The 11,981-nt window shown below is 33.3% G+C and overlaps 1 protein-coding gene across 2 annotated transcripts; it reads right to left on the reverse strand.

Moving 5' to 3' along the window:
- LOC126768073 (protein takeout) lies at nucleotides 1-7,283 on the reverse strand. Of its 2 annotated transcripts, none has more exons than XM_050485961.1 (4): nucleotides 6,871-7,283; nucleotides 1,011-1,100; nucleotides 792-942; nucleotides 1-725 (listed from the first exon to the last, which is right to left on the reverse strand). In XM_050485961.1, the coding sequence occupies exons 1-4, from the start codon at nucleotides 7,001-7,003 to the stop codon at nucleotides 290-292; spliced, it is 810 nt and encodes a 269-aa protein (XP_050341918.1). In that variant the 5' UTR covers nucleotides 7,004-7,283; the 3' UTR covers nucleotides 1-289. The 2 variants fall into 2 exon arrangements, with proteins under 2 accessions (XP_050341918.1, XP_050341919.1); XM_050485962.1 differs by lacking the exon at nucleotides 6,871-7,283 and adding an exon at nucleotides 5,442-6,058.
- Nucleotides 7,284-11,981: the final 4,698 nt, after the last annotated feature.

Genomic DNA, 11,981 nt, shown 5'->3' on the forward strand with positions numbered 1-11,981 from the left:
TGTTAGTCACGTTTTAATATTTTATAAAACATCTTGTATCCGTTGCAAAAATGTATGAATAAAACATTTTACATACATATGTATTTATATAGGTACAAACATATATATTTTATATTTCTTTAATTTATACACTTATAAATAACTACACATAATAAATTCAAAAATAACTCAATTTAACGTTCTCACTCACATTCTTATAGTAAAATCTGCAGAAGCTTTATTAAATATTTAAAGCAAAATACCCAGCTATTGTTTTTTAGCTGCATTCTTACTTTAGTGCGCCACGGTTTCAAGAACTCAGGAATATTGAATCGAAAGGTATCTCCTCAAATAACTTATTCGATATATCACGGAAAATTTTACCAAAACTACCCGCATAGCCAACTTTTAGCTCATTGAATACCGTCTCCCAATTATCGTTCAAAAAACGATTCATTGTTTGTGAGAGTAAACGATCATTGAAGAGATTATCAAATTGCATATAAACACGTTTTGGATTCAAATCGACACGATACTCTTTCAAACGCATATATTTGACGCCATCGCGCATGAAGGGTTCACCAATGAGACGATGTTCGATGCGAGTGTTGATCAATGTCAAATTCGCTTTGCCATTACCCGTTATAGGTAATAGTAGTATGCGGCCTGACATTTCATAATCGCCCACCATTTCAATACGATCGGTTTTACTGTCGCAAATAATCAGATGATTATTTAGATCAGTGCTTTATATGTAAAAGACAAAAAATTAGTTGAAAAGATGTTTGATTTTAATTGCAATTTAAGCATACCGATAGCGTTGTACTTTGCTGGTAGAGATCATGTCATGCACTAGCAAATTTTTCATCGTTTGCTTTAGCGTAATTGGTGCATTGCCGGAGTCGATGACCAGCGATTTAACAGCGAGTGGTTCTAGTGGTGGTATGCCGAACTCCTTGTTGCCTGAAAGTCGTGTAAACATCAATAGTTTCTTAAGGAAATTGAATTTAAAGAAAAATATAATATTTTACCATCCTTGAGCAGCAAGATCGCATTGTTCACAGCATCTACAAGGCATTTGTCAAAGTTCGCATCGCGTTTGCACTTGTCAAAAGTTGACGCTAAAATAAAAAAAAAAAATAGAAAATAAAAATAAAAGACTTTAGAAAATGTTTGAGTTTTCAGAAGAATTTAAATTATTATCCAAGTGTGTGAAGCATACTAAGCACGTACTTAAGACATTTTTCAAATTCTTTTTTATAAAAATATCGAATAATTAAGAGTTCTAAAGCTATAAGCTTTTATAATAATAGTCCTTGAACCCAACAAATGGGTTTAAATAAGAAGATATGTGTATGTAACCCAGCTTGCTGCTATAATTATGATTTAAAGAACAAATTATGTAAATTCTTTGTGCATATTTTCCTTATTCAATTGCTTTTTAGCTTTTAAGAGCTGATCGCGCACGCGTACAATAGTACACGTAAATAAGTCGGCAACTCCTTTGCATACAAACTACGGAAGTGCGACACTCAGAAAGAATAATGAGCTATTCTTTTTGTGGACTATATATTATATATATATGTATAAAAAATGTATACGAATTTATATGGTTTTTAGCATCTGCTAAAAGCACAATGCCGCGAACGTGTTTAAAATACGTGTACACACCTATTTTTTGTAAGAAATGCCAACGTTGAGAAGATTGCTAATCGTGCGCAACGTTAAATTAAGTTTTATAAAAATTGATTTATTAAGGAAGTCCAGCCTGTCTCCATCATAATTATTTAACATACGTATGGATATTTAGTGTCATTTACGAGTGCATGTTTAGCCATTATTTTTATTCTATTTGGTAGAAATTAAATCCTTTCAAAACTATACATTACAGAAAAATTAAAGTTTTATCTTTAAGAAATCCAAATGTAGGTTCAGTCAGCCCTATAGCAAGAGTTAAGAGGTCTCACTCAAATGTTCCCACATACATATTCTGGAAATTTGCAATCGGTATGGACCTACACCGATTTTATTCATTAATCGATTTTGAAATGATAAATTCAGACATTTAATTCAGAAAAGTGAGCTTCTAAGTTTAAGGTCGATTTATTTATCGCTTCACATCAAATCGTCTACTATACTTTAACCGATAAACCAAAATGCGTAGAATATATCTAATATAATATATGTATTGATATGTCTTGGTAAAAATAATTGGGAATTCACAAGAAGGTAAACAAATTAATTTGATATTTGATGATTTTCTCATACGTTTTTGTTTTTATAAAAACTTCGCGATATACTTTAAAATATAAACGCATAGTAACTGACAGAACTCAGATGCCACGGAAGTAGTCTCACGCTACCGTTGCCAACAATAAATTGTATTTATTACTTCCAATTTGACACACTCAAACAGTGCAAACTACAGGAAATAAATTTCGGTCAAACTTGAGCACATAAACAGGTTGCCGCTCAAGGCCTACAAAAGACATGATACTCCTAAATGCTTGGCGCCAATGAAAAAATGCCCAACTCACGGCACAACCTCAGTAATGGTATGCGCTTCTATGAGATTACGAAAAAATGCGAACAATTCGGAAAGTTCATTAACACCGTCGCAATCAACACAACAACAACAACGTAATGCCGATAAGTAATCAAAAAAGATGCGTTTTAAGCTGATGACAACAACAAAACTGTAATGAAGCGAGTATTCGCAGCATTCAAACAAATAGAGCGGCGTGCTAATAACACAGAGATTAAAACTAGTTTGACACAGTGAACGCAAAGTCGAAAATGCACGGCTTAGCAGCTTTTGGTTCAATGTCAAGTTGAAGTACGGTTCGCAACAACAAAACAACGGTATTAAGCTTTTATAGCAACAATTTGTAGAAGAAAAATTGAAGGAGTAATAAACTTAGTGGTATTCGTTAAATTTAAATAATTAATATTTTTTGATAAAAATTCATATTTCTAATACATTTTTTTGGTGCGTGTGTGTTTAGCGTGTACGTAAAAATATTTAATAAATGGTTACAATTTTTAATTATTCCTAAATAATAATGAAATAATCACAAATTTTTGCCATCATTCTTTTTTCACACCAGAAAATATTTTTTTCATCTCAATTTCGAATATTTTAAATATATTTCACAAACTATTTTACAAACAAAAGCTTATAAAAAATATTATTTCTTGTTAGAAGTCACTTGCAAGCAACTTTAAAGAATTTCAGTGGCATAAATATTTGACAAAATATTAAGAAGCTTCAAAGTCTTGAGCGAACCTAAAGCTACTAACTGTAAGAGGAAATTTTTTAGATTCGCTGCTGCGACCCAGCCATTTGCTAATAACTCAATCACGCAGAAATTGTGCTCTTCTTTTGGCTTACAAAAATAGGCAACAAAGTTTTTAAATTTTAAGAGTAGTAGACATGAGATGAACTGATACGGCATTCATATCAGAGTCCAAATGATGGTCAAATCCTGTGTAGTACTTCTAAACAATTGGTTTTACAATAGAATGGCCGCAGAACGAGAGAGTTTTTTGCCAAGGCAATGGAATAATTGTTTCCTACAGCAATAATTTCTATAGCCTCATTCTCTGGCAGCCACATCTTGCTTTTAAGCTCGATTCAGTAACTTTGGATCGGATTGAAAGGCAATCACTGAAAGAACTACAACTACATCGATATATTAAATATATTCACATATCAATATTAAGCAAGTACTAGTCATTGCCTGCCACGACCTAAGGTAATATGCTAACGAATAACTCGTTTATTTTATACCATTTTAATGATTGGTCTTACTTTGTTATCTCTTTTATCTTATTTCTCGCCATATAACTTCAGCGAACTGTGTCATCGCCAATTAACGTAAACATTAAGGCGGATGAAGCCATTAACCAAAACCTGAGGACAACACCAGGAAGTAATTTTACACAAATACACACACACACACAGTCACAAAAAATTCGCGCAAATTGTTCCATTTAACGCTCTGCTGAAGGCCTGCTCGCTTGATTAGCAACGTTCCACTCTCGTTTCAGTAACACGTGTTGTTGGTGGTGGAGCCATAAAAAAAATCAAAATCAAAATAACAACAAGCCAGATAGCCGGCTTCTTCAACTTCATTGAAAATAAAGTCTGCTGTCAGCGTTGTAGACTGACGGCAGCGACTCAGTTGTCAGACAGACGAACTTGCTGACCGTATATGTATAATACATACATACATACATACAAATATTTATGAGCGACGACCGGTTGGAGATGCCCAAACTAGTGTTTATGTTTTTGTTGGCTCTTATCCAATATAATGCTCGGATAGAAGGCAGTCACCATTACCCATACACATACATATGTATTTATATATGTAGGAGTATGTATGCTTTCGCCTTTTGGCGGTCTCTAGTACATAGTGAATACACTCCGATAAGACATTTGTAGGTACGGCTCTTATCTAGCTTTGCTTTTGTTATGTTGTCTAAAAGTGGAATAACCTTGTTGGTTCGTTTATGTCTCTTTTTCGACTGCCCAGTCAACCAGTTCAGTGACTGAAAAAGCTCATTAAATGACATAATGTTGTAATATGGTTGTTGTTTTGTTGTTGTGCATCGGTTGCATTCATCGATTTTCTCTGAGGCGGCGACAAAAGAGGTTTGAGTACATATGTATCTACCAAATATTTGCTAAAAACTGCATACTTAAGTACATATATTGAAGCACACTATATCTAATTACTATTTTCAAAGTATAGTAATAGTATGTATGCAAAAAATAAAAGAAGACCCAACATTATGTTATATAAATATGTAATCAGCGCAGGTTAGAGCAAATTAATTAGTTAGGGGGCTCACAACTTGTCATAACGAGTGCGCGCATCGACTGGATTCAGTAGAGGGCGTTCCTAGCTAACTAACAAGCGGTTGGTCAGTTGTCTTCGAGCACCTGGAGAGTCAGGACAAACAGCCCACAGCCTACAGCCCAGATGTGCTCCCGGATTGTTTTTGTTTCCTTGCCTGAAAAGGCTGATGAAAGGAGATCCAAGCAGTATGCACCTCGCCTCTCAAGGCTATTCCCGAAAATGCCTTCCGTGACGCCTTCCATGCTTGGAAATCGCTTTGAACGTTTTTAAAGAATTGTAACAATTGGTTCAATAATTTTTTTTAAATCGATAATTGTCCTATTACTTTCGGACAAACCCTATATATGAAACCCCTAGTTGTAAAATATTTGAAGTTGGCTTTAAGTTCAGTACATTGCTCTCATGGATACGTTCGATAACGTCGCGATCAGGTTTTGCTTGTTATATCACCATAAAATATTTCCAAAAATTAATTACTGGGAATTAGAAATTACGAACCTTATAGATTCTATACGAATATAACCAGTTTCGTTTGTCGCAAATTAAACGATATTCTAAATCCTTGCATTTTCTTTGGTATTTTTATAAGCTTCCTACCCAAAGTCAAGTTATTGTTGTTGCTCAAAGTCAGGATTATATATATATACATTATCTTCACATTTATTAATATCTTTAAGAAATCGACATTTTACTCTTAAATTCAGTAATTAGTTATTTTGCCGTTGTCATTATTTATTTCAAGTTATGTTCCCTATTTAAGAGATTCTTGATTTTATCATTAATGTTTCTACGAAGCATAGCCTTCTATTTCTTAAACTTTAAACTGTTTTCGAACATTACAACACTTCATCATTTTTTACTTAATTATTCATTTCAAAAACTCTCTACTCTCGAGTAATCGAACAATTTACTTAATTACTTCCATTATTAACGCTTTATTAAGCGATCTAAACTTTTATAAGAAAATTTTTTAATTGCCCTTTTATAAGCGAAGTGTAAGCACAATTTAATGCCAAGGTCATCTGGAACATCAGTTTATAGGCACTTTTTCCAAAATTTTCCTAAATGAGTTGGACGAAGATTCGATACCAAATTTGAATAATAATTATTACAGATCCAGTAAAGGTATTGAAATGGCTTCGCAATTGCATTTTTTGTCTTCACACTCGCGAAAATTACAAGCAATTTGCATGCGAAGACGCAAGTAAAACATAAATATAGACTGAAATGAAATATTCAGAGGTGTCGAGTTCGAACAGAAGGCTAAATAAAAATGCAATAAATATTAGTGTGGACAGCGAAACCAAATGATCGTTTGATAAATTGCCAACTATCAAGTCCGTATAAGTAGGGACCACCCATAATTGTTATGAGTTCGCAGTGGAATTCGAAATTGACTCGTTTTTTCTTTAATTGAAGGTCATTGAAGAAATCTTTGGCAAAATTTTTCAATTCATATATTTAGTAGAGAAACAACTATTTTGTTCAATATTTCATTGGAGTAAATTTTCAGCAACCGTGTGGTTGCTTGATTTATATCCTTCAGTGACTACCTTCAATGCACATTTTTCATAACGATCCATTAGTCCCTCGCAATTGTATTTGAATATATGCCTTAATGAGCCTGGGAAACTAACAAATACGTTCCACTAGCGACGTATAAAGCTAAGTGTACCAAGGATCACAGCTAACATTGGGCGATCTTTATTTTAATCATTAATTCTAATTTGTCTCATAGACCACCCATCTTAAAACCCTTTTAAGCGCTAAAAACCCAGGCTTAAATTCGAACATCTAACAGTAATCTATTAAAAAATTCTCAGAAATTACTTAACTCAATTTTATATGTATTTTGCATAATTTTTTCGCTTAACTTATTAATTTAGCTGTAATCATAGCTATTAGCCACTTCTGCAGTTCGTTTTCTGGTTTTGGAGCATGTGTACTGCTTGTAAATTACGAAATTTATCATTTGTAGACGTTCGAAAAATATGCAACACCAACGAAAAAACGCTAAGAAACTTACGCAAATCTTTGGCAGCAACTGTATTAGCCAATTGTACTGCGAGTTGTACAAACAGCAACAGCCACACTGACGGTAGCAATGTTAACTTGAAGCCAAAGTCACTATGTAACTTGTTGCGCATGCGTGCCGACATTTTACTACTATTAAGTTATTTCACTTTTCTTAAGGTTTTTTTTTATACTTTTTTCTGTTAATCACACGAACGTATTACGTTTTAATTTACGATTGCCTTGCATGGAAATTTTTACTATTATTGAAATATATTTTTTTTCAACTGAATTTCGATTAAAACACTTTATCGCTTGCAAGTGATTAAAAAGCTATTTCGTAATTTTCTTTTTGAATTTGCCGGATAGGCACGCCATCAACGCCACTGTTCTGTCTACAGCGAGTTATCAACACAAATTGAACGGGATGCTAGACGCATGCGCGGCTTTTATAGTAAGCTTCAGCTTTGCTGACTACCTAACTAGTCGCCGCTACAAAAGCAAACAGACCATCCGTCAGCTTCATAGTGCCACTACGCACTCTCACACATGCTCAGGCACATACAAACAGTTTTATGTGCATATGAACGCCTGCAGAGTGAACTTTTTAAGCCGTCCACCGCATGCAGTCATCTACAGGGTTTTCATATAAGAGTGATATGATTTCTTAAAAGAAACACACTAATGGTTAAGAAAATTCAAATGTTTTATGTTTAATGTGAAGTAAAATTTATACAAATAAGTTTTGAATGTAACATTATTTAGGTAGCCTCCACGACTTCTTTTGCAGGAACGAGTTCGATGAACCCAATTTTCGTGTACTTTTTCCACTAAACGAAGCCGTATGTCACGAATAGCACGTTCAATATTGACTTCTAAAACTTAAAGAAAGTCTGGTTTATTCCTAAAAAGCAATGACAAGAAGTATGTAGTCTAAATCACATCTTCGTGAAGGCCTTTCAATGTCACAATTTCTTGAAATAATGAATGCTACATACTTTTCTCGCAATAAATCGGTTTTTGCACGTAATGTGTGGCACATAGCTCCGTCTTGTTGGAACCAGATGTTGAGGCCATAAAAAGTTGGTTATCATCGATCTATACCCCTCTTGTACATTGTTCTTCCATGATGAAATTGTAAGCATCACTGGATACAATGAAAAAAAATTATAGATCATGGCATATTAAGGGGGTATTCTGGTCTAGACGCATGAATTTTAGGCATTTTTTAAACTAAGATAAAAAAAAATGAAAAACATTTTTACTATCCATTTTTTTTATATGTTTTTTATTGACATTTTAATAATATAAAAAAAATTGCAAGAAAAAAAACCAAAATTCGTCGAGATACGGGCCGGTGGAGTGGGGGCTTCAAAAAAAACGGTGCGTCCTGGTTGACGTGATTTCAACCCTTGTAGAGATCTAAAACACAAAGAACAAGAAGATTCTTCATTAGTAAGGATGTCGCTATCGGGTTGATTATTTTCAAACAAAAAAAAATGGCGTCGACTTGAAAAAAAAAATTTTTACGCGATTTTTTCGACCTTTCGAATTTTTTAAAAATACTTCAAATCAAAATTTTTGGAAATCCAACACAGACACGTTAGAGCATTGTATAAAGAAGATATGTACCAAATTTCAAAGGAATCGGTTCAGTAGAACTTGAGATATCATGTCAACCACCTCAAAAAAAGTAGTTTCGAGAAAAACGCTTTAAAGTTTAGGAGACAATTCTAGTAAGCACGGACGCCACGTCTTAAAATCGGCTGTATGTCCGAAAATAAGTCGAATTTTGAAAAATTCTTCCAAGGTCATATTTGTAAAAGTCTAAACTTTCAAAATATGCAAAAAAAAAATCGATTTTTTCAAAATCCTAGACCAGAATACCCCCTTAAAAATGGCCGAGACATAAAAAATGGCTGAAATCATATCATCCCTATTGGAAAACCCGGTACATACTATATGTAGTCTATTTGCCAATCCTATCTCTAAACCGCTTGCACTACGAAACAATTTAAATAAAACATCTATGTACATACATAAGTTGAAGATCTTATGCGTACTGTACCTTATAATCCTTCGATGAACTACAAACCATTACAAAAGCTATTCGAAAAATGCGACTGTTTTTGATTTCACCAACTCACAGTGCTACCTAACTGTTATATTTTCAGATCGATTATAATTGATCATAATGATATCTATGTGAACCGCTAATGCTAACATTATAGTTTTTTCCCCGTTGCACTCACAAAAACATTCACTGGCTTACCGCATATTTTAGGCTCTAAATTTAGAGAATAGCTTTTGAGCATAGCTCCTTTCGAGAGCTAATACAAGCAGCTAAGCTTTAGCCTATATTTGAAAACCAACTCGATAATAAATGTTGTTGCTCTACATAAACTCGTTTCAGTGCTCAGATTGATTGAAGCTCTGCTCTTGTAAGTGCAGCATCCTCTACTTCGGACGCAACTCTGCTACATCTATTCATATGCATACTTTTGTACGCTCATGGAGGCTTGAAACTGCTTCTCAACGGCTTCGATATTTTTGTATGAAGCTTTTCTTATATTTGAAATTTATTCGGTGCGCGTTTATTTCGAACACTTAAACACAGAATGATATTACTTTACCTACTCCTACTAAAGCGTGCGCTTTGTTGTTTAGTATTTACATGTTAATCACTTGCTTTTTCGTTTTCGTGTCTATATTTTTATTTAACGACCTAAAGTAGAATCTTTATCCATAGTTCTGAGCTTATCAATCTGCCGTTCTCATATTTCGTCGTTTCAATTTACGAAGCACAGTCAGAAAGATTCAGAGTAAGAGATCCTAATAACACACTTTCGTTTGAAGTTGGATATTTCAAGACCTAGACCTTTTAATAGCGGAACCGAGCCCAGAAAAAGTAACATAATAACTCGAGGCGGCTGGTTATTATAATTGCCTAATGTTTCTTCTTCCTCTTAGGATATACAAAAAAAAAAAATTATGACAGGATTACCTACAATGGACTCTTCTTAGACTGTGATGAATATAAGTCACCTCTCGACAACGCATATTCGGATTATGTCTTGAAAATAATTCTCACAAAAACTTTGAGACAGCTTTGTAGATCTTCAGCAAAAGTGTAGGTGCATTTGAAAAATGCGAATATGTTTGAACGCATCTTCATATATAGGTACATATATATATTATATTTACATGGAATAATGTCATTTTATGCATACATATGTATGTATAAAATATATATATGTACATACATATTTACAAAAATTCAGCGATCAGTGCTTTGTGCGTCATAAAAAGTAAACACCTGAGAGGTACTTTTACTGCAGCATCTTTGTGATCTTCAACTTCCCTAAAGGCATAAAGAAATATGTAAGAATACATACATACAGCTATATACAAAGGGTATTCATAGCGCAGCACGTTTCATCGTAGTCATTACTAAGCGCCACGCTAATATATTGTTGTTTTTTATTTACTCATGTGATCACATCCTATAAATTTCCATATACTCTTATATGTTAGTAAGTACATACTCACATACGCATTCCAATTAATCACATTATATTACAGATCGCCGTAAACAACCAGTTGAACTCCCAATCATGCGGCATGCCAAGCCATGTAGTACGAGTAATCTGTCAACCAATTTATTGTCATCCATGTTTGCCCTTCTGTTTCAAGTATGTTCTTATTTAATTACTGTTCATTAACCTTTCAACTGGTGATTGTTGTTTAATGTACTCGTTGGCGCCACATTCACATTCTCGCTCTCTCCGTAATACATTTGACCTTATTCGAATGGATTCATTCGTAGCGTCCTTCGCATTTAACCTTGATTCTTGGCGACAACTTTTGCTGCATTTCTGCATTTAGCTGAATATGTTGCTTTTACTTTCATAATGTTTTTTAATTGAAAATATTAATATATGTATATACGAGTACATAGTATATATACATATACTGTTTTTTAGGGGAAATATAACTAGCTAAAAGAAAATGATTTCTAATGATATCAATCAAAATTTTTCAGCTAAGGTTTGAACAGAGTGGAACGTTTATGTTTTTTGACTTTTGGTTTTAGTTCTCAATATGTGGATAGTCGAAAAAGTCTTTTCGTATTTTGTCAATAGATGTCGTTGCAGTCGTATATCTCCAGTGCTACCAATCACGTTGTGTCATACCATATGTGTTCGAAAGGTGAAATTTTAAGCTTCATTTAACCAAAAAAAAATTAATTCGGGGAAGTTGAAAAAAAGTTACAGCTGCTCAAAAAAGAGTGAAAATAATGAAGAAATTCGCTATACTTTGAAATTTTTGTATAAAAAAAGGGAAGAATGCCGCACAAGCCACCATTGAAATTTGTGAAGTTCGTGTACCTCAACAATGCTTCGCTCGCTTCCCTTCTGGAAATTTCAAAATTTCAGTTTACGCTGATGTAAGTTTTACACTGATGGAATAATGTCTCTAACTGGAAAATTGCAAAATTGCAAAAAGTGTTCGACCAAAATGATACATATTTGTTTATTTATTTATTAATAAAAATATAGAAAAAAATTGAAGAATACGAAAAGACTTTTTCGACTACCCAATATGTATTCATGTTTGAGAAGGATAATAACTAGCTAAAACAATTTATTCATTCTTTGATTTATTTCGAATATGAGCCGAATCGCGGTCCAAATGTGATTTTTCGTCATAACTTAGCTCAGGCGCTATCTATTGGGTTTTAAGTTCTCATCAAGATCGATTCGTTAATTTTATTTTAATTTTTCCAAAATACAATAATACTGTACTAGTTACAGATTTTACTTAGACACACTTTTCAACCTAACCTAAATTTAAAAAACTTTGATTAGTAGTCATACTATTTACTATTAGGTAATTTTTCAGTACAATAGTGGGCATATACATACATATATAAGTCTGTATATATACTATATAGGCGTTACAATTATGATTGAAAACTTTAATTTTTTAATCTTAAACCTTATATGTAAATCTCTGTATAGATTTTATTTTTGTAAATTTGTAAAAAATGTATTGTAAAAGTTATTTCCAAAGCCAAAATGCGTTAATACTTTTTAATACTCTAAGTTTCTCGTCAATGGTAGA

Source organism: Bactrocera neohumeralis, chromosome 2 (assembly GCF_024586455.1).
Source record: "Bactrocera neohumeralis isolate Rockhampton chromosome 2, APGP_CSIRO_Bneo_wtdbg2-racon-allhic-juicebox.fasta_v2, whole genome shotgun sequence".
NCBI lineage: Eukaryota > Metazoa > Arthropoda > Insecta > Diptera > Tephritidae > Bactrocera > Bactrocera neohumeralis.